The 27,306-nt window shown below is 45.8% G+C and overlaps 1 protein-coding gene across 2 annotated transcripts in view; it reads right to left on the bottom strand.

Annotated features, from left to right (window-relative positions):
• The window catches only part of LOC132382131 (arf-GAP with coiled-coil, ANK repeat and PH domain-containing protein 3-like), a 365,516-nt gene that overhangs the window by 90,415 nt on the left and 247,795 nt on the right, over positions 1-27,306 (bottom strand). For both annotated transcript variants that reach the window (XM_059952024.1, XM_059952025.1), the window contains exons 6-9: positions 24,080-24,263; positions 15,578-15,622; positions 14,391-14,486; positions 6,714-6,788 (exon numbers count right to left, since the gene is read on the bottom strand). In XM_059952024.1, the coding sequence (XP_059808007.1) occupies positions 6,714-6,788; positions 14,391-14,486; positions 15,578-15,622; positions 24,080-24,263 (400 nt within the window). The remainder of the gene's footprint in view (positions 1-6,713; positions 6,789-14,390; positions 14,487-15,577; positions 15,623-24,079; positions 24,264-27,306) is intronic.

Raw genomic sequence — 27,306 nt, 5'->3', positions numbered from 1 at the left:
ACACACAAAATGCTGGAGGAACTCGGCAGGTCAAGCAGCATCTATGAAAAAGTAATTTTTTGACATTTTGGGCTGAGACCCTTCATCAGGGCTTTAGAAAAAAGGATGAGGAGTCAGAGTAAGAAGGTGGAGGGGGGAAGGGGAGGAAGAAGTACAGGGTAGTAGGAGATAGGTGACACTGGGAGGGAGAGGGGTGAATTAAAGAGCTGGGAAGCCGATTGGTGAAAGAGATGAAGGGCTGGAGAAGGGAGAGGGACACCAGAGGGAGTTGATGGGCAAGAGCTAAGAGAGGGAAATGGGAATGAGGAATGGTGAAGGAGTGGGGGGGGGGGGGGCAATTACCAGAAGTTCGAGAAGTCGATGTTCATATCATCAGGTTGGAGGCAACCCAGATGAAAGATAAGCTGCAGCTCCTCCAACCTGAGTGTGGCCTCATCATGGCAGTAGAGGAGGCCGTGGACCGACATGAACAGAGATACAGAGAGAATGAGAAAGGGATATAGACCTGGTAGACAACTTTGAAAATAGGCTTGGTCATAGATGACAGATGCTAGTGGCAGAGGGGATGTCTTTCTGAGTGGAGGTCTTTGAACCGTGAACTTCCCAAGGACAAATGCTGGAACTTCTACTGATTACAATAAATATGAATAATTTGGAAGCAAGTGTAGGTTGGCTGAATGGTAAGTTTGCAGATGACACAAAAATAGAGTTGTGGATAAGGAGGTAAGTTGTCAAAGGACTCAGCAGGATTTACACCAGTTGAAAATAGGGCAGAGAAATGCCAGACGTGGTTTAATCCATATAAACGTGAGATGTTTCACAGTGGGCGGTCAAATGCAAGAGGAAAATATACAGCAAATAACAGCACCCTTAGGAACATTGTTGTACAGAGGGATCCTGGGATTCAGGTCAACAGTTTATCTCTTCCTGCCCATCACCTCCCACTGGTGCTCCACCCCCTTCCCTTTCTTCCATGCCCTTCTGTCCTTGCCTATCAGATTCCCCCTTCTCCAGCCCTTTAACTCTTTCACCAATTGACTTCCCAGCTCTTTACTTCATCCACTCCTCATCTCCCACCTTGTGCTTCCTCCTCCCCTCCCCCCATGACTCTGCCTTCTCATCTCTTTCTTTGTCCCTGATGAAGGGTCTCGCCCCGAAACATCGACAGTTCACTCTTTTCCATAGAAGCTGCCTGGCCTGCTGAGTTCCTCCAGAATTTTGTGTGTGTTGTTTGTATGTATAGTATATACACACACACACACTTGTGTGACACAGGAGAGAAACATCAGACACTTTAACACACATGTGTACACTAAAGTACGCCAAGGTATTGCATACACACGCCCAGAGCTCCAATATATTTCAGACAACTCACGCTCATGTGACTGGGTTATTTCACTTGATTTGTCCGCACCCCAAAACACGTGGTGCAGCCTATCCAAGCATTAAAAGGCAAATGGCCATCTGGCTGGGAGCAGAGAACAGTGCAGAACCCTTCATTAGAGACTGAGTGGAGGGCAGAAACTCTGCCAGATGTGCACTTGAGACCAAGTTAGAGCACTGTGGAATTTAGCTTTGATCGTCTCTCTATGTGTGCATTCACTCTGGCTGTGTGATTAGATGGCCAATTAAACAGGGTACTCTGCAGTTAACTATTTAATCACCTGCAATAATTAGTTTAGCAATCCTCAACTGCTTTGCCACACCACGAAGAAAATCTATTCCTTAGCAGAGGGATTGTTAATGAAGGGCAAATATTTATTTGGGAGGATTGAAGAGAAATTGAGAACAAGAACTGACCTAAGGTGTAGTAAGGGAATGGGACTCACAGCCTGAGGGAGCTGGTAAGTCAGAAATCTCATTGCATTAAGCACGGGCAACCACATGGGCTCTGCTTCAAGTGCCCAGGCTGAGCTCGTCAATTTGATCAACTTTGCCTCTAACTTCCACCCTGCCCTTAAATTCACTTGGTCCATTTCTGAAACCTCGCTCCTCTTCCTCCGTCTCTGTCTCCACCTCTGGAGACAAACTGTCGACCGACATCTTTTATAAACCTACCGGTTCCCATGGTTACCTTGACTATACCTCTTCCCAACCCCTCTTCTGTGAAAATTCCATTCCCTTTTCTCAGTTCCTTCATCTCTGCCACATCTGTTCCCAGGAAGAGGTTCTCCTTCCTCCCCTGGCGCCCCCCCCCCCTTTCTCTCACGGTTCGTGCTCCTCTCCAATTAGATTCCTTCTTCTCCATCCTTCTAGCTTTTTCCACCTATCACCTCCCAGCTTCTTACTTCACCCTGGCCTTCCCCACCCACCAGGCCTCACCTATCACCTTCTACCTTGTCCTCCTTCTCCTTCCCCCTCCTTCTTATTCTGACATCTCTGCCCCCCCCTCCACTTCCTTTCCAGTCCTGATGAAGGATCCCAGCCCAAAACGTTGACTGTTTATTCATTTCTGTAGATGCTGCCTGACCTGCTGAATTCTTCCAGCATTTTGTGTGCGTTGCTCTGGATTTCCAGCATCCACATAATCTCTTGTGTTTACTACTGCATCTAAGATACCTGGATCAGAATTTAAAAAGCCAAGCCCACGGACTGAGGGCTGGAAAGTAGAAATACCTTACGTACAAATCAGCTATAAACCATGAGACCTCTCGAACATACTCCCCCGGCACCACTTATGATCAGCATGGATACGATGGGGCAAATGGCCTCCCGAGTCATAACGTCCCAAGGTCTAAGCAGACAGTGTGATGTCCCAGCAATTTATGACACTATCAAATGCATCCTTGTATCAGCAGCGGAGGAATCTTTACTTGGACCTGTTCCTCAGTGTGAACCGTCTACAGAGGCTGGCCTACCATCGTTCACTGATATTTGTATTCAGCGGCACACACCCCAGTGATGTCGTTGTTTTATTTTATTGAGATATCTCTGGCGTGATCCGTGTTCAGACCAGCGCAGACACTCACTGTAGAAAGAAGAAGCTGGCACATATACAGCTCAGACCCCCAGCCAACAAAACCTCTTTCAGAGTCGTCATTGATACAAGGCAGGAAAACGCAGCAGTGCACAGCAAGATCCCACCGGCAGCTAACTTGGTGCCATTGGGTCAGGGACAAAGCAGGGAGGACTCTCCTCTTCCAATTAATCCACGGGGGTGGGGGTTGGGTTTATGTCCATCTTAAAGAGGTGAATGAAGCATCCTATCAGTACCTCAGCCAAACGTTTGCATCTGTAGTGGCCCAACATTCCCCTTGCACTGAACCGAACTGCCAACTTAGTTCACGTAACCTTCTCACTGTTACCATCAGGAAGGAGGTACAGAAGCCTGAAGGCACACACTCAGCAATTCAGGAACAGCTTCTTCCCTTCTGCCATCCGATTTCTAAATGGACATTGAATCCACGAACACTGCCTCACTACCTTTTTCTTTGTTTCTAAGTTTACACTACTTAGTTTAACTTAATTATTTAGTATACATATATAAATACACTTAATTTAGTTCATTTTTTATCATGTATTGCATTGTACTGCTGCTGCAAAGTTAACAAATTTCACACCATATGCCAGTGATATTAAATCTGATTCTGATTCTGAATCTCTGATAAAGGGGCAGGAGCCCAGATTTCACAGCAGTGAGATGACTAGGCAAAACCTGTAAACGTGCAGAGCATTGCTTCGAAAGTCCCCATGAACAGAAGGATTGCTGCAGACTTGGAAGTGAACATAACTCGAGACTAGCACTGCTCAAACTAAGCCTATGCTTCACTTATTCACAGTCGGCATTTGTAATCCGATCAAATGATGATGCACTTTGGCAAATGAGGCAGCAAGATGAGATAGAAGCCAGGAGGCATGGTGGCACAGCAGTTGGCATTAGGCTTTACAGCACCAGGGGTCGGAAAATCGGGATTCATTTCTCGCTGCTGTCTGTAACGAGCTTCTACGTTCTCCACGTGACCACATGGATTTCTTCCGGGTGTTCCGATTTTCCTCCCACATTCTAAAGGTACACACAGGCTACACCGAGCAAGTTGTGGGCATGCTATGTTGGTGCTGGAAGACTGACCAGAATTAGGCCATTCAGCCCATCGAGTCTGCTCCACCATTCCACTGTGGCTGAATCTGCTATCCCACTCAACTCTATTTTCCTGCCCTCTCCCTATTACCTTTGACGCCCAGATTAATCAAAAATCCTATCAACTTCCACCTTAAATATACCCAATGACTTGCCCTGCACAGCTGTCTGTGGCAACAAATCCCACATCCACCACCATCCGGATAAAGACATTTTTCCTCATCCCTGTTCTAAATAGATGTCCCCGAATTCTGAGGCTGTGCCCTCTGGTCCTGGACTCCCCCACGAGAGGAAACGTCCTCTCCACATCCGCTCGATCTAGGCCTTTCAATGTTTGATAGGTTCAGCGAAATTCACCTTCATCCTTCTAAACTCCAGCCCAGAGCCATCAAATAGCCCTCATATATTAACCCTTTCATTCCTGGGATCATTCTCTTGAACCTCCTCCGGCTCCTCTCCAATGACAGCACATCTTTTCTTAGATAAGAGGCTCAAAGCAGCTCACAATACTCCAAGTGCGGTCTGACTAATGCCTTATAAAGCCGCAGCATTCAACCCTTGCTTCTGTATTCTGGTCCTCTCGAAATGAGTACCTCCCTTGCCACAGAGTCAGGAATCTTCCTTTTCACTGGAAGAGTGGCAATAGCTGCAGGCTGCCCGCAGCACATCGTAACCAATCGTGCAAGCAAGGTACTTCACTTGTTCCGATGTACAAGTAACAAGTAAAGCTAACTTTTAAAGCACAATGTTATGAGAGGCGTGGATAGGGTAGATAGTCAGATTCTTTGTCCAGGGGTGGAAACGCCAAATACTAAATGGCAAAGGTTTGAGTCGAGAAGGGGGAGAATTTCAAGGAGATCTATGGGGCAAGTCTTTTTTCACACAGAGAGCAGGATCAACATTTAAGAGACATTGAAATTGGCGCACGAACAGGCAGGGAATGGAGGGATACAGATCAGGTTCATGCAGTAGGATTAGCTCAGATTGGCACCATAATCAGCGCAGACATTGTGGGCCGAAGGGCCTGTTCCCACGTTGGACTGCTCAATCTTCACTGGATCCAGAGGTGTCAGGAGAACGTTATCATTACCAATAAAACGTATTTTTAAAATTATATCTGACCTGTTCTACCCATGGAAACCAAAATGCTTACAGTAATTTAGTACTATTAATGAAATGTCAGTGTTACTTTTCTGCCATCTTGTTTGCTACAACCCTTTGAAGTTCACTGTTGTGTATTTAATATTGGTTGATTAAGCATTCTTTAAATAATTAATTACGGGTTACATGTAAAAATACATTAACTGCATACGTCATCATGCTAGCACGTGATACGTGCGCGCCTTGCTTAAAGAAAAGATGAAGCCAGACATGCACTCCTGAATTCCCAGTGTTTTCCTTTGGCTTAATTTAATGTTTTGACATAACAAAACATGACATTCACCCTCCACTATGAATAGTTTTTCCTGAGATGATAAATGCACATTTTCTTTACAGAGTTGAAATCCCTTTGTTATACAGCGCATAATGGCTTCCATTTAAAAGCCCCAAGCTCCAAGTGGCTCCACTGGCCCTCTGCCAGCTGCTGAGCAATATGGAGGGCTAACACTGTCAGACAAGGGAACCTCTCTGAAGCAAACTCCAATTCAAATATTTCAATGTTGTGATATAGACAATTAAGAAGATGCAGTTTATTGCAAACACAATGACTTTGCCTCTGCCTCTCCTTCTTTATCAATGACACCTCTGTGGACATCTTCATCAACTGGATATGTTCTCATGACTTTGCAAATTTGTAATGGGTAAAAGAGCACGTGACTGTGCTAGAGTTGGCTGGTCTTCCCAGTGAGTAATCGGAGGAAATTGTTGCTTGTTCAAGACTCCCCCACTCTGAAGTGAGCTGGTGGGTCTGCCGTTGGAGATGTTGGACTGAATGGCGTTGGTGTAGATGTTGAAACCGTGTGGATGAAGATAGACGTCCAAAGATCAATCACTGAGGATTTGCGAAGGTAACAGTTTTGAGAATTGGAAGAGAGGCCACTAGTTGAGAGGTTCTGGTTACAAATGATACGGCTAGAGTACAGTCAAGTGAGGACAGTTACCAATAAAACGTATTTTTAAAATTATATCTGACCTGTTCTACCCATGGAAACCAAAATGCTTACAGACTTCAGTAATTTAGTACTATTAATGAAATGTCAATGTTACAAGATGCATGATGGAAGGAAGATGCTGGGCTACCACGTCAGATAGATGAGAGATTATTTCATTCCAAGGTCACAGCAGCTGTAGTTTATGATCTATGGTCATTTTGGTGTTGTTGGGAGAGACAGGATTGATAAACTAGAGGATTTTTAACTTTCAGATTTGTAAACCAAGGAGACATCATTGTACCAATGGGTATGTGGCATCATTACAGAGTCACAGCTAAAGAGAAGAGCCGTGATTCATCCACACTCCAAGACAGTTCTTGTGCATGCATACGGAGCATCTGAATTTTAATCCTGTGGTGTGGGGAATTATCCAAACCCTTCATGTGTGTCAGTGCTGCCAATATCCTCTATGATACTAGCTGTTCTCCTTTCTATCTGAGCACAGATGGCTAATGAGAGATCAGACATTGTGTGGGACTTACCCGCTGCTGGATCATTGCATGCTTATGCTCCATTTCCCTTTTCTCTACCGCTGAGTCAATCACAAGCTGATCCAGCTGAAGAAAGACACAAAGCAAATGATCTGTTAGTCTGTACACGCAGCAGGATTCAATGATTTCTTCTAGAGGTAGGAAATCACAGCTGGCTTGACCGAAAAGTCTACTGAATGTACAAACAAAATTAAATCGATGAGCTTCGGGCACCACAGTAGCATAGCGGTTAGTGGAATGCTGTAGTAGCTCGGAGGGTGGGGGGGGGGTCAGAGTTTGGAGTTCAATTCCTATGTCGTCTGTAAGGAGTCTGTATGTCCTGCCTGTGGAATGCATGGGTTTTCTCCAAGTGCTCTGGTTCCCTCCCACAACTTTTAGACGTACAGGTTAGTGGATTAATTGGTCATTGTTATTTATCCCGTGATTAGGGAAGGGTTTAATAGAGGGTTGCCAGGCAGCTCGGCTCAAAGAGCCTATTCCACGCTATATGTCAGTCAACTAACTAATCAATCAATCAATCAATCAATCAATCAATAATATGAAGAAATAAATAAACAGATAAATAGATAAATAATAAATATATAGACAAATACATACATACATTTAATATATATATATATATTACTCTTCAGATTTAAATTTACTTATTGGTTATATCACAAGCTCAATCACAGAATCACAGAGCATGACAGCACAGAAAACAGGCCCTTCAGCCCATCTAGTCCATGCTGAACTATTATTCTGCCTTGTCCCATCTACCTGTACCTGGACCATAGCCCTCCCGTCCATGTACGTATCTAAACTTCTCTTCAACGTTGAAATCAAACCTACATCCCCCACTTCCCCCAGCCTCTGTGTGAAGAAGCTCCCCCTCACGTTCTCCTTAAACATTTCACCTTTCACCCTTAGCCTCGAGTTCCGGTCTCCGCCAGCCTCAGTGGAAAAGGCATGCCTGCATTTGTCCTACCAATACCCCTCATAATTTTGTATATCTCTGCCAAATCTCCCCTTATTCTCCTACGCTCCAGGGAGTAAAGTCCTAACCTATTCAACCTTTCCCCGTAACTCAGGATGTGTTAGTTTCCTGAATTACCAAAGTTTTGTGATTTTCCCTATTGGAATTTAACATCACAAATTGCCCTTTCTGCAAAGGTTAGGCTCAGCCTGGCAAGACCACAGATAATTGAATGTTACAGAATGTAAATTCCCAGGAAGCACATCCTCACATTGATGTTCCAACTCTAGCGTGGAACTGTCAAGTAGAAAGGCAAACATTGCCTTGCACCAATTCCAAAAAAGTTTTAAAAGTATCTGGATTTCTTTTTAAACAAGTTACCAACGAGCAATGGTAGTCACAGGTTCCAAGTTGCTCTATTTACCACTGAGGGTTGGTACTAGGTATAATCCATGCGTTAAAATGTAGCAGGTTCTCCTGCCAATGACTTTTGCAAGTCATTCAAATGGTCGACTTTGGCAAGAACTGTGCATTCTGCCCATGCACAGAGGCAGTGGCATTAAATCGAGGAGCCACACGAGAGTAGGAATGAGATAACTCAGACCGCAATGAGATAACTCAAACCTCAGTGAGATAACTCAAACCTCAATGAGATAACTGACTAGTGAAGCTGTTTTGGGTTTAGGTTATCAGGTTAGGTTTAAATGTTCCAGGTTTTATTTTGAAGATTTTTTTTGCTGGCTACTGGATGGGGAGTGTTTGCAATAAGAGGCAGGGCGTAGTCTGGAACTGAAGTGCTCCTTCATTTCATCCAGCACCTCGCTGAAGCTCTAACTTTGTGCCAAATTTTAATGAACATGAAGACATTTGTAAATTCATTAAGATCTTAAAAACAGTGGGGGGGGGGGGGGGTGATGCCAGAACACTGAGAAAGCAACCTGAACGAATTGAACAGCCTGTCATGAAGATTCACATTTCACAACATTTCTTCCCTTATCTAAACTCGTCAGGTTACTGTATTTAATAATACACACTTTTCTGTGTGTGATCAAGCCAGGATCAAGTTTCAGGGGTGATTTGGTCCACCAAATAGTACTATAGTACTGTGCAAAAGTCTTCGGCACATATATCTGGCTTGGGAATTTTGCTCAGTACTGTAGTAATTTTATATATTGCACTGTACTGCTGCCACAAAAAACAAACACATTTCATGACATTTGTGAGTGATGATAAGCCTGACTCTGGTATGGGTCTCTATTGTGGACTGAGGGTAGGAAGGGGCAGCAAGAGGGCAATCATGGTTGAGGAAAAAGGGAAGGGAGAGGCGACGAAGCAGAAAGAACCAGATAGATTTTCTGTAATGATCAATAAGCCTATTGCTTGGAATCAAATGGCCTTGCCTGGTGTCTCAGGGCTGGGTGTGTTTGCACTCGCATCACCCCCCTGCCTCTGGCACTCCTTCTCCGCCACACCCCTCCCAAAGTGCTCCACCCTCCCCATTCCCAACGCCCTTTGTTCCTGCCAGGTTTACAAACTCAGTCTCCGCTCCAAATTGACAAACACAGTACTGTGCAAAAGTCCTGGTCACCCTAGCTATGAATGTGTCTAAGATTTTTGCACAGTACTGCATATTCTGCAAAAGCTTATATTCACAAAGGCTCTTTGACCTGAAATATTAACTCAGCTTCTCTTCCCACAACTGTTAACTGAACCTTTGCATATTTCCAGACTACCTTTATAAAAGCTCCACGGAGAGGCAATTTGAATGAGGTTGACCACATTGACCCCTTCCCTCCTCTGGGTTGGGTCACGAAGGGCTGAGTTCCAGAATTCATTCCTAAACTCACTGGCTCCTTCACCTCCATGTTTCCCGGCAAAATGAGGAGACCTTCTCTCCGTCTGCTAGCTTTGGCAACATGACACAGGCTGATTGGGACCTGACAGTACTTGGGTCAGATCAGGCTGACTATAGATATGTGAGTTATTGATGAATCTCAATGCTTTTTCACCCTTTTCTCTTTGTGGAAGGGCCTTCCGACATTACTTTGCACTTCGTTAGAACTACCCTCGTAAGCAGGATGTGGAGTTGAATGCCTCTTGTCGAATGTTGGAAGTTATTACTCATTCTACAACCTACGGACTCGCTCTCAAGGACTGTTTACAACTCATCTTCTCAGTATTATTTTCATCTGCAATCTGTCTTCTTTTGCACGTCGGTTGCTTGTTATTCTTTGTCTATTTATGTAGGCTTTTTGCAAAATTCTATTGTAAATCCCTGTAAGAAAGGCTGTACAGTACTGTGCAAAAGTCTTAGGCACATATATATGTATATCTAGTGTGACTAAGACTTCCGCACAGTACTGTATTTGTCAATGTGAAGCAGAGAGCGAGTTTGCAAATCTGGTGGGGGCAAAGGATGTTGGCAATGGTGAGGGTGGAGTGTTGTGGGAAGGGTGTGGGACTGGTGGCAGAGAAGTTCCAGGGCAGGGGGTGACGTGGCTGCAGTCACACCCAGCCCTGAGACACCAGGTGAGGTCATTTGATTCCAAACAATTGGTTTATTGATCATTACAGAATGACTTTCTGGTGCTTCCCCCTCCCTCCCCTCTCCCTTCCGTTTTTCCCAACCATAATTCCCCTGTCCCTGCCCCCTTCCCACTCTCAGTCAACAACAGAGACCAATATCAGGATCAGATTTGTCATCACTCATATGGGTCATGAAATTTGTATTTTTTGCAGCAGCAATACAGTACAATGCATGAAGTTACTACAGTGCTGTACAAAAGTCTTAGTGTGTGTGTGTGTGTGTGTGTGTGTGTGCATACACATACCTAAAACAGATGCACAGTACCATATATGATAACATATACATAAACTTTGAATATATAACACATACTTCGAAGTTTTAACTTTGATCTATGGTGATGATAAGATTGAGCATGAAACAAAAATGTTTGGGCATATTCAGGTCAGGCTTGAATTTTATATCTTAGCAAGCTGTGAATCTGAACATATGTTTAACAGCTCTGATTCCAGCAGCAGGTTACAATTAGCAAAAAAAAAACCACAATCCACATTTCCCTCAATCACTTCTTTTTCAAAGTTTCAATAAAGTAAGTTTTTGTTTCCTTAATTAAGCAATTAGTGAATTCTCAAGTGTATTTTCTACTCATTTCTAAGGCACAACTTTAGAGATAACTCTGGGACTGTTACTCTCCAGAGCGCCTCACGCGTATCTATGCTGAATATTAATACTCAGCAGCTTCCCAAATGAGGTCCTAATCTGGCACGTGGAAAACCAACCTGAGATAAACAAGGTATTACAATGGCTGCTCCTATATCTTTCCTTTTGTTCTCCTAATATCACTGACTTGATCTGAAGTGCTGTTCCACTTGAGTAACCATTCATTGTGGTTCAGTAAGAGGAACTCAAATCTCTGGCTCAGGTCTCTGACGATTCCAGTCCCACCCCATACACACTTGTGCAGGAAATCTCTGAGACACAACAGCACTTCTGAGGGAATCCTGCAGTGTTACAGGAGCTGTCTTTCATGTGATTTTTTTTAAAAATCAGGGCCCTCTCTGCCTTCTCAGGTGGAAATGAAAGACCCTGTACAAAGCAGCCTCTGGAGTTCTTCCTGGTTTCCTGAACAACATACATCCCTCCACTGATTTCACAACGTGGCCATTGTCTCAAAGTTGGAATCTTGCTGCGAGCAACTTGGCTGATACATTTCATTGGCTACAAAGCACTTTGTGACATACAGACAGTACAGGGCACTCTCCGTCACCGTAACCATCGTTGTATTCCTCCAGTGGCAAGTCAGAATGGTGGGCATTGCTAGGCTGCTGAAGCGTCACAGCTTGGACAACACTATTCTCAGCTGATGTTTCCTTTGGTAATGTTTCCTGTAGTGTTACAGAAAGGGAAAATCCTGGCAGTCTTCTGTCCCTTCACAAAACCTGAGGCAATGCTTTATTTTTAAGCCAATTACACACCAGTTGGGACTCAAGAGACAGAAGCCGTTGAAATCTGGAGGAACTCAGCAAATGTGGTAGTGCCTGTGGATTTCAATTGAATTGAATTGACTGTTTCTTGCATCCTTCACATACATGAGGAGTAAGAATCTTTATGTTATGTCTGTGTCTAAATGTGCAATGCCCAATCATAGTAATTTACAATAAATAGAACAGTCAATGTAATATAGAGTACACTCAGATCAGCGTGAGTTCATCAGTCTGATGGCCTGGTGGAAGAGGCTGTCCCGGAGCCTGTTGGTCCTGGGGTTTATGCTGTGGTACCATTTCCCGGATGGTAGCAGCTGGAATAGATTGTGGTTGAGTTTACTTGGGTCCCCAGTGATCCCTTGGGCCCTTTTTTCTTGGTTAATGTCCTGAGTCATGGGAAGTTCACAACTACAGATACGCTGGGCTGCCCACACCACCCTCTGCAGAGTCCTGCAATTAAGGGAGGTACAGTTTCCATACTGGGAAGTGATGCAGCCAGTCAGAATGCTCTCAATTGTGCCCCTGTAGAAAGTTCTTAGGATTTGGGGGCCCAAACACCAAACTTGCTCAATCGTCCGTGGTGAAAGAGGCGCTGTTGTGCCTTTCTCACCACACAGCTGGTGTGTACAGACCACGTGAGGTCCTCGGTGATGTGGATGCTGAGGAATCTGAAGCTGTTCACCCTCTCAATCCCAGATCCATTGATGTCAATAGGGGTTAGCCTGTCTCCATTCCTCCTGTAGTTCATAACCAGCTCCTTTGTTTTTGTGACACAGAGGGAGAGGTTGTTTTCTTGACACCACTGTGGTAAAGGGGTGGTGGATATTTCGGGTCAAGACCCTGCATCAACATTGGCAATGTGGAGGAGAGACTAAGGAGATGTCTCCACAGATACTACCTGATCTGCCAAGTTCCTCCAGCAGCTTGTTCCCTACACACCATTTAAGATGGAAAGGAGACACAAAGAATGTTGGAGGAACTGATTAAGTTTTCTCACTGCTGCCATCAGGTAGAAGGTACAGGAGCCTCAGGGCTCGCACCACCAGGTTCAAGAACAGTTACTACCCCTCAACCATCAGGTATAACTTTACACATCTGCTCATCCATTAAGGTGTTTCCACAACCAGTGACCGCACTGTAAGGAATCTCTTATCTTGTTATCTCGTGTTCTCGTTATTTTTTGCTGAATATTTATATTTGCATTTGCTCACTTTGTTGTCTTTTGAACTCTAATTGATCTTTCATTGATCTTGTTATAATTTCTATCCTGCAGATTTGCTGAGTATGTCCATAGGAAGCAAATCTCAGGATCGTATGCGATGAGATATAGGTACTTTCATAATAAAGTTGACTTTGAAATTTTACTTTGATCCACGGAAGGGGAATAAGCAGCTGACCAACGGAAGGTCTCGGCCCGGAATGTCGACTGTTGATTCCCCTCCATAGATGCTGCCCGACCTGCTGAGTTCCTCCAGCATTGCGTGTGCGTTGAAAATGTTCAGCCTTTGCAGAATCTCTGCTGTCTGTGATGGAATGAGATCTGGAAAGCACTGGGTCCAAAAGGCTCAGCACAAAGTGATACATTTGTCCATGTACCAGGTGAAGAAAATTCTTGCAGACAGAGGCACTCCACGTCAAATCCCCTTCACTTCTTTAAAAGTCCTCTGCTGAAATCCATTAATACTTTGCCCAGCACAAAAACTAACAGTTTGGCCCACCATGTCTACATTAACCTTTTTACATCTATACTGATGCCACCTACCAGTCTTAGGACTGCATGTTTCTATGCCTTGCCTAATTAGTTGTCTGTCCAAGTGCAGTTGAATCAGTCTGAGAATCGGATAGGGCAGAACCAGGCCATTTGGCTTACTAAATCTGCACTGACCATCAAGCACCCGCTGACCAAAATCTCATTTTATTCTCCACTCACCTACGTAGGAAGGGCAATTCACAATGGCCAATCAACTTACTGACCCACTAGTCTTGGGGATATGGGAGGAAACCCATGCAGTAAAAGGGAAAACCTGATTGAATATTATCTGCGGTGGTAAAAACTAATTCAATTACAACTAGCCTGTGACTGGCACGAGATTGTTAAACTTGCATGACACACCCTCAGCTCTAATGAAATGATTGTTCCAAAGAATCAAAGTCCTTATTTCGACTCCTTATTAGCAAGTAGCAAACATATAATCTTGAATCGATATTAAATGGTCAGCAAAGATATGGCCTCCAGCAGTCCCAAGGCACAAGCTGCCACAAAATAAGCACGAACATGTAACTTATTCCCTTTGCTTTTACCACACCCTCACTCATATGACTGCTTACTGTAACAAACAAGAAACACAGAGCACATCCTCTAAGGTGACCACAATCTTGTCGTAGGGTTTGGAGTCTTGCGTGCCTCAATGACCCGGAGAGCTATGCCACACAGGTCAAAGGGTAGAGGCCAGACTAAGAGTGGTCCACCGGTCCTCCAGGTTCGAAGGTGCAGCTCAGGGCCAACAACCCTGACCGGTAAAACAAAATTGTTATGGAAACAGCAATGGAGAGAAACAGGGGACCATTGCTGTCCTGAGTGCCAGTGGGGCAACGGGCAGTAAGTCACATAAAGAACACATGGCTCCTAAATTATCCACCAGTAATATTTCCACACATAAACACTAATTAATCTTTAGTATATCGACCAACATTCAGGCACTCACCTCTGTGGCCAGTTTTTTCATGTAGGGGTCCAACTCTTTAAGCAGGTCATAGCCTTGCTGGAAGAAAGTGTACTGGGCATGCATGAACGACAGCATCTGGAAGAGAGACAAGTCACGACTCAGCCATTCCTATTCAATATTATGCGTTCAATTCTGATCCCAGAGTGTCCCCCAGTCCCAAGCTTCGATTTCAGTTTGTCTTTGTACCACAGCAGTGAAACTCTATCCTTCCCATACTGATGCCGCACAAAGTCTCGTCCTACGGAAGCCCAGTGAGTGTGTGCGCGCTTCAGAGTGTACGTTTTGTCGGAAAGAATATGCACATATGATACATCGCCTGAGCTTTGAAAAGTAAATATTTGCCAGAGTGACATTTGAGTTCAGCTTCCAGTTTCTCACCTCCAAGAGGGCCAGAACCATATCGTAGGGTTTGGAGGCTTGCGTGCCTCAATAACCCGGAGAGCTATACTGACTGGAGTCAGGGCTTTATGCTTTGGCTCTCGGTAGGGTCACCCATGCCAAACAGGTCAAAGGGTAGAGGCCAGACTAGGAGTGGTCCACCGGTCCTCAAGGTTCGGGGTTCAGCTCAGGGCTAACAACCCTGACTGGTCAAACAAAACTGTTAGGGAACCAGCAACGAGGAATCCTTCTACATCAGAGTGTGACAGTATTCCTGAGTCTCCACCCGGGACTTGCATGACTGACTGCAGTGAAAACCGAGAGGAAGCTACTGACACGATAAAGGAAGCCCTGAACACCGCCAGAGATGGAGGATCTTCATTGCTGCCCGAAACGCCAGTGGCATAAGGGGCAGTAAGTTACACTTAGTATTACAATGTGAATTTAGACAGAGTGCAGTACTACAGTACTTTACAGAGAGTTAAACTGGGTGTTTATACAGAACATTATAGCACCAGAAATTGTAAGCGAAATCTATTAACGGGGGTAGATATTCAAACCGATGCTCTTATTTCTTATAGTTCAATTCCACTCTGAAGGAATCAATCACCAATTTTCCAGGCTTTCTGAAAATATATTTTGCGAACTCCAGTTTATAAAGTAATGGGGAAACAGTTAAAATTTGACAAAATGGGAAATCTTTAGTCCTTGCATTGAGGGTTTCTTAAAGCCCACATAAGTTGTCCTATTATTGGAAAGGCAAAAAATACGTAAATCAAGTCACTTACCGCGTCTAATATTTCAAATTTCTTCTTTGCCTGAAGGACGTTAATCTGAAAGAGATGACATTCACGAGTCAAGTTACCGGCATGAGCCGAAGGCAATTACCGAACATTCTGAGCTCTGTTACAATGGTAGCTGGTTATGCTCCCAGTTTTAACAGTTAACACCCCTCTCCACTTTATTGTACGCTGGTATTCACATACCCTGCTTCGCTTTTCGCTGGTCCCTGGAATTCTGCATTAATTCTCACTGTTTCGCTGTTTGATCTCCCTGCTTCATTGCAAGCTCTGGCTCCCTTGTTTGATTGTTGTCACACAGCTTGCGTTAAACATGCCAACAGTGCACACCGTCTAGACAATGTGCCAGCGAACCACCGAAGCTGAACCTTTTGTTGTTACTGATCTCCGAAGATGGGCTGCTTGCATACATGAAAGAGGGAATAACGTCTCTAGTTGCAGTCAAGAAGGACTGATGCAGACGGTGACAGATAATTACTTTATCTTATCAGTGACACATGTTCAGAAAAATGAGATGAACACTTTTACAAATATAATTCCTGGCTCTATGCTGTTTAGGTGAATTGATTTTCTCGCTTGTTTTAGCTGTCGGAATCGTGGATCAAATATGATTCACAAGATTTCAAAGTGCCTTCATTTTGCACTGTCCTCAGAAGTCTTTAAGAAAGCTTCGGTGTTTAACAAGAGGAAGAGTTGGGAGAGACTGAACTCCATCATGGGCACTAGCCTGTAGTATTCAGGACATCTTCAAAGAGTGGTGCCTCAAAAAGGCAGTGTCCATCATTAAGGACCCCCACCACCCAGGACATGTCCTCTTCTCATTGTTACCATCAGGAAGGAGGTACAGAAGCCTGAGGGCACACACTTAGTGATTCAGGAACAGCTCCTTGCCCTCTGCCGTCTGATTTCTAAACGGACATTAGACCCATGAACACTACCTCACTACTTTTTAATTTTGCTTTTGCACTACTTATTTAACTTAACTATTTAATATATACTTACTGTAGTGCACAGTTTTTTTTCTATCGCATTGTACTGATGCTGCAAAGACAACAAATTTCATGACATATGCCTGTGCTATTAAACCTGATTTAATCACTTAGACATCAGGGGTGAGAGGGCTATGACCACCCAGTGTTTTACGTATATGAAAGCAAGCAGGAGATTTGAATAATATGGGACTAAAATGCTGCTGGTTTAAATGGTAACTAAAACTCAAATGGGATAATATTGAAATAATTTTATCTTTGAACATCCATGCCTATGCTCCACTGGATCACGGCCTCCCTTTGCCCCTGTGGTAGGTGGAGGGCACTGATTATCCCGTGTTAGGTCACCATCAACCACTCTCCAATCCTCAGCATGACATTTGGCACCTCAAATATTGAGACCATCATGGATGGTCCCGACAGTGACAGATCTGATTGCTAGCTCATGATTGTAGATCAGGATCACAGAAGCCTTGAGGGTGGCTTTGTTACCCTGATACTCAACAGGCAAAAGATGGGCAGTTCAATAAAGAGGATGAGTTAAACCTGTTTAACTTCCAAGAGCACCACCGCCTCATCATAGACTTTGGAGACTCGCGTGCCTCAATGACCCGGAGAGCTATGTCAGCTGGAGGTATTTAATTAAGGTATAGATACTGTTAGGTACTCTGACGTAATAGATTGTTTCCTGACAGGAACACACACTTAGATGCACACAGAAACGTTGAGGGAAATCAGCGGGTCAGGCAGCATCTATGGAGGGGAATGAACAGTCGATGTTTCTGGCTGAGACCCTTATTCCCCTCCACCGGTGCTGCCTGACTTGCTCAGTTCCTCCAGCATTTTGTGTATATAACCAAATGTAAATTGTTCCTGTTGATTCTTTCTGACAATCCTTTATGTCAGCACACCTAACCTTATCTATCCCTTATTTAAATAGGGTCTCAGCCCGAAACATCGACTGTTTGTTCCCCCTCTGCCTGGCCTGCTGAGTTCCTCCAGCGTTGTGTGTGTGTGTGTGTGTGTGTGTGTGTGTGTGTGTGTGTGTGTGTGTGTGTGTGTGAGTGTGTGTGTGAGTGTGTGTGTGTGAGTGTGAGTGTGCGTGAGTGTGTGTGTGTGAGTGTGCGTGTGTGTGTGTGTGTGAGTGTGCGTGTGTGTGTGTGTGAGTGTGTGTGTGTGTGTGTGTGAGTGTGTGTGTGTGTGAGTGTGCGTGTGTGTGTGAGTGTGAGCGTGTGTGTGTGTGAGTGTGTGTGTGAGTGAGTGTGCGTGAGTGTGTGTGTGTGTGTGTGTGAGTGTGCGTGTGTGTGTGTGTGAGTGTGTGTGTGTGAGTGTGCGTGTGTGTCTGTGTGTGTGAGTGTGTGTGTGTGTGTGTGAGTGTGTGTGTGTGAGTGTGCGTGTGTGTCTGTGTGTGTGAGTGTGTGTGTGTGTGTGAGTGTGTGTGTGTGTGAGTGTGTGTGTGTGAGTGTGTGTGTGAGTGTGTGTGTGTGTGAGTGTGTGTGTGAGTGTGTGTGTGAGTGTGTGTGTGTGAGTGTGTGTGAGTGTGCGTGTGCGTGTGCGTGTGTGCGTGTGCGTGTGTGTGTGTGTGTGTGAGTGTGTGTGTGTGTGCGCGCTAAACACAAGAAATTGTCTCTAAATTGTTGGACACCATGGATTCATTGGGCCGAAGGGCCTGTATCTGCGCTGTACTGCTCTCTGATTCTAATTTCCATCATCTGTGGACAGATGGAGCAAATATTTGGTTTAAAGGAGTTAAAAAGTTAACAGGTTTTTAGCTCCCTGCACTGACGATCTTGCTGGCGAACGTGCAGCCTCCGGTGAATAACACTGATGATCTCAGAGCCAGGGAGCTGAATCAGAGGGACAATACCACCCCGTGTTTCACGGAATCCTGGTTAACCCCTTCCGTACCGGATGCAGCGATTCAGACCGACGGGTTTACTATACACCGTCAGGGTAGATCTACAGAGTCTCTCAAAAGCAGAGATGGAGGAGTGTGCCTCATGACCAACTTTTCTTGGTGCACAAATACATCAGTGCTGTCCCAATTCTGCTCATCAGTCCTAGAATATCTGGCAGTAAGTGCCGTCCTTTTTACCTACCCCGGGAGTTCTCTGGGGTCATTCTGGTAGCGGTTTACATTCCACCTCAGGCCAATGTCAAGCAGGCTTTCGATGATCTGAGCAATGGGATCAACATGCACGAAACAGTGCACCCTAACGACTTCAGCATCGTTTTGGGAGATTTTAACCAGGCCAGTCTGAAAGAATCACTAAGCAATTGCCATCAACAGATCACTTGCAATACTAGAGGAAACAACACACGGGACCACTGTTTCAGCACCGTCAAGAATGACTACCGTGCTATTCCATGCCCTCACTTCGGGAAGTCTGATCAAATTGGGGAGATGCAGAATGTCGGAAACCTAACTTGTATTAAAGTGAAAAGAGAAAGGGATTTCAGAAGGATAGGATAAAACATTAAAGCAGAGTAGATGAAGGATGCCTAACCCAAGCTAGCAGAATATTAAAGCAAGTCGGGATGGGGGGGGGGGGACGATTTCAGAGTGAAAAGACATTTATGTTTGCTGTGGGCACATTGCTAGGATGCCGCTCCCTCTGGGAACTTCGGTCAGCTCTCCGGCTCTTAACTGTCCCTAGTTCACACTGTCAGGTGAAGAAAGAATCAGGAATTTAAAATTAAAATGAGTGGTTCTGAATTCCATTCAGTCGCTAACACATTACTGAATCCCAGGAGCAGTGCTTCTGTCAGGGAACTGTCACTTCAGGCTACATAATGGGGCCCTCCAGGCTGTCTGGTGCACAAGACATGGGGATCACGTGTGTGCCTGATCTCTCCGTTCTCGCGTCTTTCCAGTCCTTTTCTCGAAGGTGGAATGGTTTTCACGCGGAGTCAGCCATCTCATATCAAAATAGCCCCACTCCTCATCTTACCATCTCACCCACTGGAAGGCGCACGTGTCCCGGCGCACATGGTGATAAAGTTGGCTACAACCGTGGTCCCGTGTCGGATGCGACGCCGGCCCATGGGAATGTTATGCCGCGCATTAGTTTCGCACGGGCTTCAGAATGAAAACGAAACATGAGCCGTCCGGGCTCGAAGCACATTCTCAGCTACAACGAACAGGTCGAAATATTTGCGAACTGCAATTAAAAGGGGACGGTACATTTTTGGATTTGACGTGGAAGTTTGACTACAGGTGCTTTCTAGAACCAGAACCAGGTTTAATATCACCGGCACGCGTCGTGAAATTTGTTAACTTTGTGGCAGCAGTACAATGCATTACACGATAAATATAGAAAAAAGACCTGAATTGCAGTAAGGGTGTGTGTGTTAAACAGTTATGTTAAGATCAGTAGTGCAAAATCTGAAATTTACTAAAGTAGTGAGGTAGTGTTCACGGGTTCAATGTCCATTTAGCAATCGGATGGCAGAGGGGAAAGAAGCTGTTCCTGAATCGTTGAGTTGTGCCTTCAGGCTCCTGTACCTCCTCCCTGACGGTAGCCATGAGAAGAGGGCACGTCCGTGAGGCGCTTTCTGAGGCGCTGCTCCTGGAAGATGCCTAGGATACTACGGAGGCTAGTACTCATTCCACCAGTCCCAGAGTGGTCTGCAACTGGGCCAGATTATCTCACACACTCGGAACAGGGCATCTTCAAACAGAAGCTAACCCGCAGTTTCAAACTGCAAACTTGGTAAATATCTGGTTCCGATCCCTTGCATTTCCACACGTTCTCATAAAGTCTTTTTTTTTGAGAAAGAGGGTGTTCTAAGTTAAATGGGAAGAGAACAAGAAAAGGAAGGAGATCTCTTTTCAGTATGACAGAATGAACTACCCAAGATTTAAAAACAATGTTCAAAATGGAGTGGGATACTATGCTGACAGGTTTTATTAAAACTCGATAGAGAATAGAATAGGAAACACTTTCATGTTTCATGAGAAGGGGACATCTTTAGCTTTGGATTCCGGTGATTTTAGATGCCCGTATTGAACACTTCCGACAGTCAAATCTTCTGTGTGAGTAGTTGCCATTACTGGAAAATCAATTCAATGAGGTCATCAGAAAAGCGGAAGGATGTCAGAGATAATGGAGATGATTTTATATCCCTATTAAATGAGGCCACGCTCCTTCATCTGAGTGAAAATGCCTCAGCGTTTAATATTATTTTTGATGTTCCTCACTAAAATGTCTATTGGGAATGCGGAATGAGTTTCAAAGGGTCATTGAACGTGTAGAGGTGCTGCCATCATGTGGTAATGCGAGGTATGACACCAAAAACAGGACATGCAACCTCTGCGATAAATAGCTCTCCGTTTTCAGGATCGCTATTGGCGAAGTTTTGATTGGCTCGCTAAGTGGCATATTCAAATAAAAAATGATGCTTCTTTCATGCAGCCAAGCTGTAGACACTCTGCGTACGTGATAAGTTCACAGGCTATCCTGGGACGGAGCACATTTGATTGTTAAGGTTGCCTGCACAGAGAGCGCGCTCAGTTGCCCTCTGGCCATTAGCTCAAGTGGACAATCTAAGCGGAGCTCGCTCCTTCTGACAGATCCGTGACTTTGCAGATGTGCTGGATGTTCAACCATCTCTGGCCAAGTACTGAGGACTTGTCTGGCTCAACTGAAGGATTACCAGGTTTGGCAGGGCGCTGATTTAGTTCCAGTCTTGATCTTGAAGGCAACCTAATTTCAAAGAGATCCACCTCCCCAAGAGGTAACACGGTGGACAAGGGAACATCCGCAGATGCTGGAAATCCAAAGCAACACAAGCAAAATGCCGGAGGAATTCGGCAGGCCAGGCAGCGTTTACGGAAAAGAGTACAAGTCGACGTTTTGGGCCGAGACCCTTCGGCGGAAAAAAAGATGAGTAGATCTAAAAGGGGAGGGAGGAGCACAAGGTGATAGGTTAAAAATAGTGACTAGTTCATCAAAGGTCTAAACTAGGAGGCATTAGAATTTCTCAGGAATGGTAAACAAAGGTCTTTCTGGAAGAGCCGGGCAACGGAAGATGCCCTTGGACATGTCTTGGACTTTAGGCAACAGGTGCTCAGTGACTGCGCTGGGCCCGCTTCAGCCCAGATCTGCACAACAGAGTGTGTGTGGTGGTGAACTGCTTTGAACACTCTCTGGCATGGGTAAGTAAGTCAGTGCAGGGAGATGGGTTGTACCTTGGACCTCACACAGCACTGTCATTGTCCCCGTGGGCTCCTCCAGATCAAAGGAAGCTCTGCTTGAAATTGAAATTACAGCTACATGCCGACCAGTTTAATTTGTTCCTTTGCCTTCGGAGCCCTTCCTCCTGCAGCCTTCATAAGCGTCTGGTCGCTAAGGCCCGAATTGCCTCTTCGGCTGCAGCCACAGGAGGGGAACCTTCGCACTGGGCTCCATCATTCTGCGTCCGGATGTGAGCCGAAAGCGACAGGCCAGTGCAGCTGACGGCTCTGAACGGGGCAGCAGTGCAAGGCCAGTGGCGGGACCCTTTCGCAATGTGAGGCTGGTTCAAGTCAAATTCATCTATGAACCCAGCGATTTCACCCCCCCCCCCACCTACCGGGAGTGTACCACCCCTCCCCCACCTACCTGGGGTGCATCTCCCCCTCCCACACCTACCTGGGGTGTACCTCCCCCCATCTACCTGCAGTGCATCCCCCCCCCTCCCACACCTACCTGGGGTGTACCTCCCCCCACCTACCTGGAGGGCATCTCCCCCTCCCACACCTACCTGGGGTGTACCTCCCCCCATCTACCTGCAGTGCATCCCCCCCATCTACCTGCAGTGCATCCCCCTCCTCCCACACCTACCTGGGGTGTACCTCCCCCCACCTACCTGGAGGGCATCTCCCCCTCCCACACCTACCTGGGGTGTACCTCCCCCCACCTACCTGGAGGGCATCTCCCCCTCCCACACCTACCTGGGGTGTACCTCCCCCCACCTACCTGGAGTGCATCTCCCCCTCCCACACCTACCTGGGGTGTACCTCCCCCCACCTACCTGGAGTGCATCTCCCCCTCCCACACCTACCTGGGGTGTACCTCCCCCCACCTACCTGGAGGGCATCTCCTCCTCCCACACCTACCTGGGGTGTACCTCCCCCCACCTACCTGGAGTGTATCTCCCTCCCCCCACACCTACCTGGGGTGTACCTCCCCCCACCTACCTGGAGTGCATCTCCCCCTCCCACACCTACCTGGGGTGTACCTCCCCCCACCTACCTGGAGTGCATCTCCCCCTCCCACACCTACCTGGGGTGTACCTCCCCCCACCTACCTGGAGTGTATCTCCCTCCCCCCACACCTACCTGGGGTGTATCTCTCCCCCACCTACCTGGGGTCTACCGCCCCCCCCCCACCCTAGCTGTATTATATGTGCCTAAGACTTCTGGCTAATGCAGTATTTATTTATTTGCACAGTTTGTTATCTGTTGCTCATTCTTTGTCAGTCTTTATGTGCAGTTTTTCATTGATCTTATTGTATTTTTGTTCTGCCGTGAATGCCTGGAGAAAATTGAATCTCAGGGTTGTACATGGTGACACATAAGTACTTCGGTAATAACATTTACTCTTGATATTTTTTAACTTTTGGTTTATTGCATTTACGGTATGGCCTTCTCTATCTAGGTGAAACCAGGCTGAAACGACACGGACTCTTTACAGAGCTCCTACACTCATTTCATAGCCATCTCCAGCTTCTGGAGAATGAGAGGAGATCTGATAGAAACATAACATTATGAAAGGGATAGATAAGATAGAGGCAGGAAATTTGTTTCCACTGATAAGTGAGACTAGAACTACGGGACATAGCCTCAAGATTCGGGGGAGTAGATTTAGGACAGAGATGAGGAGGAACTGCTTTTCCCAGACAGTGGTGAATCTGTGGAATTTTCTGCCCAATGAGGCTGTGGAGGCTACCTCAGTAAATGCATTTAAGACAAGGTTGGATAGATTTTTGCACAGTAGGGGAATTAAGGGTTATGGGGAAAAGGCAGGTAGGGGGAGATGAGTCCATGGCCAGATCAGCCATGATCTTATTGAATGGCGGAGGAGGCTCGACGGGCCAGATGGCCTACTCCTGCTCCTGTTTCTTAAGTTCTTATGTCTGTGCTGTTTTAACTCTCCTTCCCACTCCCACACTGACCTGTCTGTCCTTGTCCTTCTCCATTGCTACAGAGAGACCAAACACAAGTTGGAAGAACAGCCTCTCATATTCTGTTTGGACAGCCTACAACCCAAGAGGAACCGAATTCTTCCACAGCATTCTGTTCTCTCTGTTCCAGATTCTAGTCTCACATTAGGGGCATTTAAGAAACCCTTAGATAGGTCCATGGATGAAAGAAAAATGGAGGGCTATGTAGGAAGGGAGGGCGCACCATCACGGGCCGAACAGCCTGTAATGTTCACTGTTCTATCTTCCCAAATTTATCCCTTGGAAGGGAGAAGGGTTCCTGCCTTCAGCACAAAGCCCTTCACTTTCCACCTACCTGGAGAACATAATCAAGTGCCAGGTGCCGGAAGCACTTCCTTGTCATGGTCAGCGTCCCAGTCGCCTCCTCCACCTCATGGGTTTTGTTCCGGGTGGCCTGGGCATTTTTGATCAACGCCAGGTCCATGTCCTCCCTGACTTTATCAAAATGTTTCTTGGTCTCCTTGAACTTCCGGACATCTCTGCAACAAAAAGAAGCACAAAATTAAGCTGTAAGTTTAAAGGGGCGAGGGTGTAGTGATGAACCTTGACCCACCTGCTAAACAGACTGCAGCAGCTACAAACGCAAGAGTAGGAGCTACACTTCCCCTCCAGTGATGGAGTGAGTTTGATGTGATTTAGCATGTGTGATCATGGACGGAAGTAACTCAGGGGACAGCAGGAGAAGACAGATAAAAGGCCCACCCAGTCAAGAAGCCTGTGGGATTGATTGTCAACATGGCTCGAAGACACACCACTGGTCAGCTGTTAGTGAAGGAAATGTAATACAAGGGTCTAGTGTCACAGGGTGTGCATGGGGAGATGGGAGGTTATAGCCATGGAGTTTTAGAGATATACAGCATGGTAAAGAGTTCTTCAGCCCATCTGGTCCATGCCAGGATTCACATCTAAGCTAGTCTCACTCGCCTAAGGTTGGCCCTATCCCTCTAAACCAAACTGGGCCCTGCAGACCTCTTGCTAAATGGACTTGGTCCATGGCATAAAAAAGGTTGGGAGCGCCCGCTCTAAACCTTTCCTGTGCCTGTCTTTCGAGTCTGTGAAGAAAATTGCGACGTGTTGCGGAGAGAAGCATTAGGACCTGCCAAGATGAGACCAGACTCAGATCGAAGGAGCAACACCTCATAGTCCATCTGGATAGCCTCCAACCTGATGGCTATAAATTTTGGTAATTTCTCCCCCACCCCCTTCTCTCTTTTCCCATTCACCATTCTATCTCCCCTCTTACCCCTTCTCTTCTCTTCACCTGCCCATCCCCTCTCTCTGGTACCCCTCCTCTTCCCCTTTCTCCCACAATCCACCCTTCCCCTATCAGGTTCCTTCCTCTCCAGCCCTTCACCTCTTCCAACTATTCCCTCCCAGCTCCTACTTACTTCATCTCCCTTCCCCTGTGCAACCATCCACCTTCCCACTCACCCCGCATCACCTACCACCTGCCAGCTTGTACTCCTTCCCCACCTTCCCTCTTCAGGCCTCATGAAGGGCCTCAGCCCAAACCGTTTATTCCTCTCCATAGATACTGCCTGACCTGCTGAATTCCTCCGGGACTTCGTGGGCGTTGCTCGAGATTTCCACCGTCTTGCGTTTATAACTTGGATGCAGTTTTGAGGATCAAGAAGAAAAGTGCTGAAGACTGCAGCTGTCAGTGGAGAATATTCAAATGGCGATGTATAAGGTCATGACATTGCTCTGCACAGAGTGTGCCAGTTTCTCGCACACTGAGCCTCTGGCACAGGAGTCTGCATTCAAAATAAGCACTCTCTGTATTAAAGCACTCAGGAAAACTCTCTGCCAACCTAAAGTGGTCTGTGGTCTTCTGTGGCATAGCTCATGGTTTCACAATGATCTGATTCTGCTGGCTACACAAGAGAAGCTTTTGTAGTCAGCGGCTCCGAGGACATCATGAATGAAGCAAGTGCACAGTTCTCTCTGTGACCGACAGCAGCTTCCGCTTTCTTTCATTCCGCGTCCTTGTTTGAGGGGTCAAGACCAGCCGAATGACCATGAGCATTCATTGTGACAAACCCACTCACAGATAAACTCACTGCACTTCGTATACCTCTAGGTAAGCTCACCAAGGTACTCTGCCAATAACTTGGGAAATGTACTGGATAGTGTTGTCAGTCCATAAGATGTAGGAGCAGAGTTTGGCCATTTGGCCCATCGAGTCTGCTCTGTCATTTCATCATGGCTGATCAATTTTTCCTCTCAGCCTTCCTCTCCCTATCTTGCCTTCCTCTCTTGCCTTCTCCCCCTATCCCTTCATGCCCTGACCAATCAAGAATCTGTCAACCTCTACCTTAAATGTACCCAGTGAATTGGCCATCACAGCTGTCTGTGGCAACGAATTCCACAGATTCACCACTCTCTGGCTAAAGAAATAAATCTTCATTCTGAAAGGACACCCCTCTATTCTGAGGCTGTATTCTCTAGTCCTAGACTCTCCCATCCGAGGAAACATCCTCTCCACATCTACTCCATCAAGACCTTTCACCATTCGATAGGTTTTAACAAGGTCACCACTCATTCTTCTGGATCCTAGTGGATTCCGGCCCAGAGCCATCAAACGCTGTACATCTGACAAGCCATTCGATCCTAGAATTATTTTTGAATCCTGAAATTATTTTCGCAGAGAACATACTAAACTGCAGCCCCTTCTACCCTCATGGATGGGTAGAAGGGTAAAAGACATGAGTTTAATAATGAGATGGAGAATTATTCCAGGAATCCTTGCCAAGCCTAAACCAACATCACCAAAACATGCAATCTGTACAATGTGACATGTCGCTGTGTATGCACTGCCTGCTGTATTTCCTTGCAACAGTTAATCGGTACTTCAGTTAATGGAAAGTTATTAGAAAGGTGATAGATAAATGCCCGTCTTTTTTTAACCTTCATCATTTGGTATGTGTCCTCCTGCTACAACAAGACTTATATATCCACAACAAGGGCTGATTACACTGCAGGATGCAGTGAGGACAAGTCCCTTCACTCACACCTCTGGGCATATCCCAAAATAGTCGGAACAGTTACCACAGCAGCAGGAAGCTTGTACCTGTTAATATCTGCCCTCTGGGCTGCTTGGTGTTAAAGTGAGTCATTTTGATGGCTGCTCCATCTAACCTTTGCAGTCCTGTTTACAGAAAGAGACTATCCAAAACCAAAGGGGCCTCACAAATCCTGGAAACAATCCTTGCAAAGCCTCCACGCTCAGGTAAGAAAGAGAGCTGTTATTCTGGACTACAGAGATTCTGCTCCCTGAATACCTGTCTGTGTACCTTTTGGATTTTGGGCTGCTGATCATGAAAATCACCGTGAAATGTCCCTATCGTGCACTATTGTTTTGAAATCACCTATACTTGTTATTTCAAATCATAAGTCATGTCAGAATAACTGATGCGAAGATTAAGGAAGACATTTTTGTTGGTCCACAAATCAAACAGGTCATCAATGACAGGCAATTTGAAGAACTTCTAGTGGGACCGGAGAAAATCACATGGAAAGCAC

This window comes from Hypanus sabinus, chromosome 27 (genome assembly GCF_030144855.1).
Source record: "Hypanus sabinus isolate sHypSab1 chromosome 27, sHypSab1.hap1, whole genome shotgun sequence".
NCBI lineage: Eukaryota > Metazoa > Chordata > Chondrichthyes > Myliobatiformes > Dasyatidae > Hypanus > Hypanus sabinus.
This window is presented reverse-complemented; position numbering and strand designations above follow the sequence as displayed.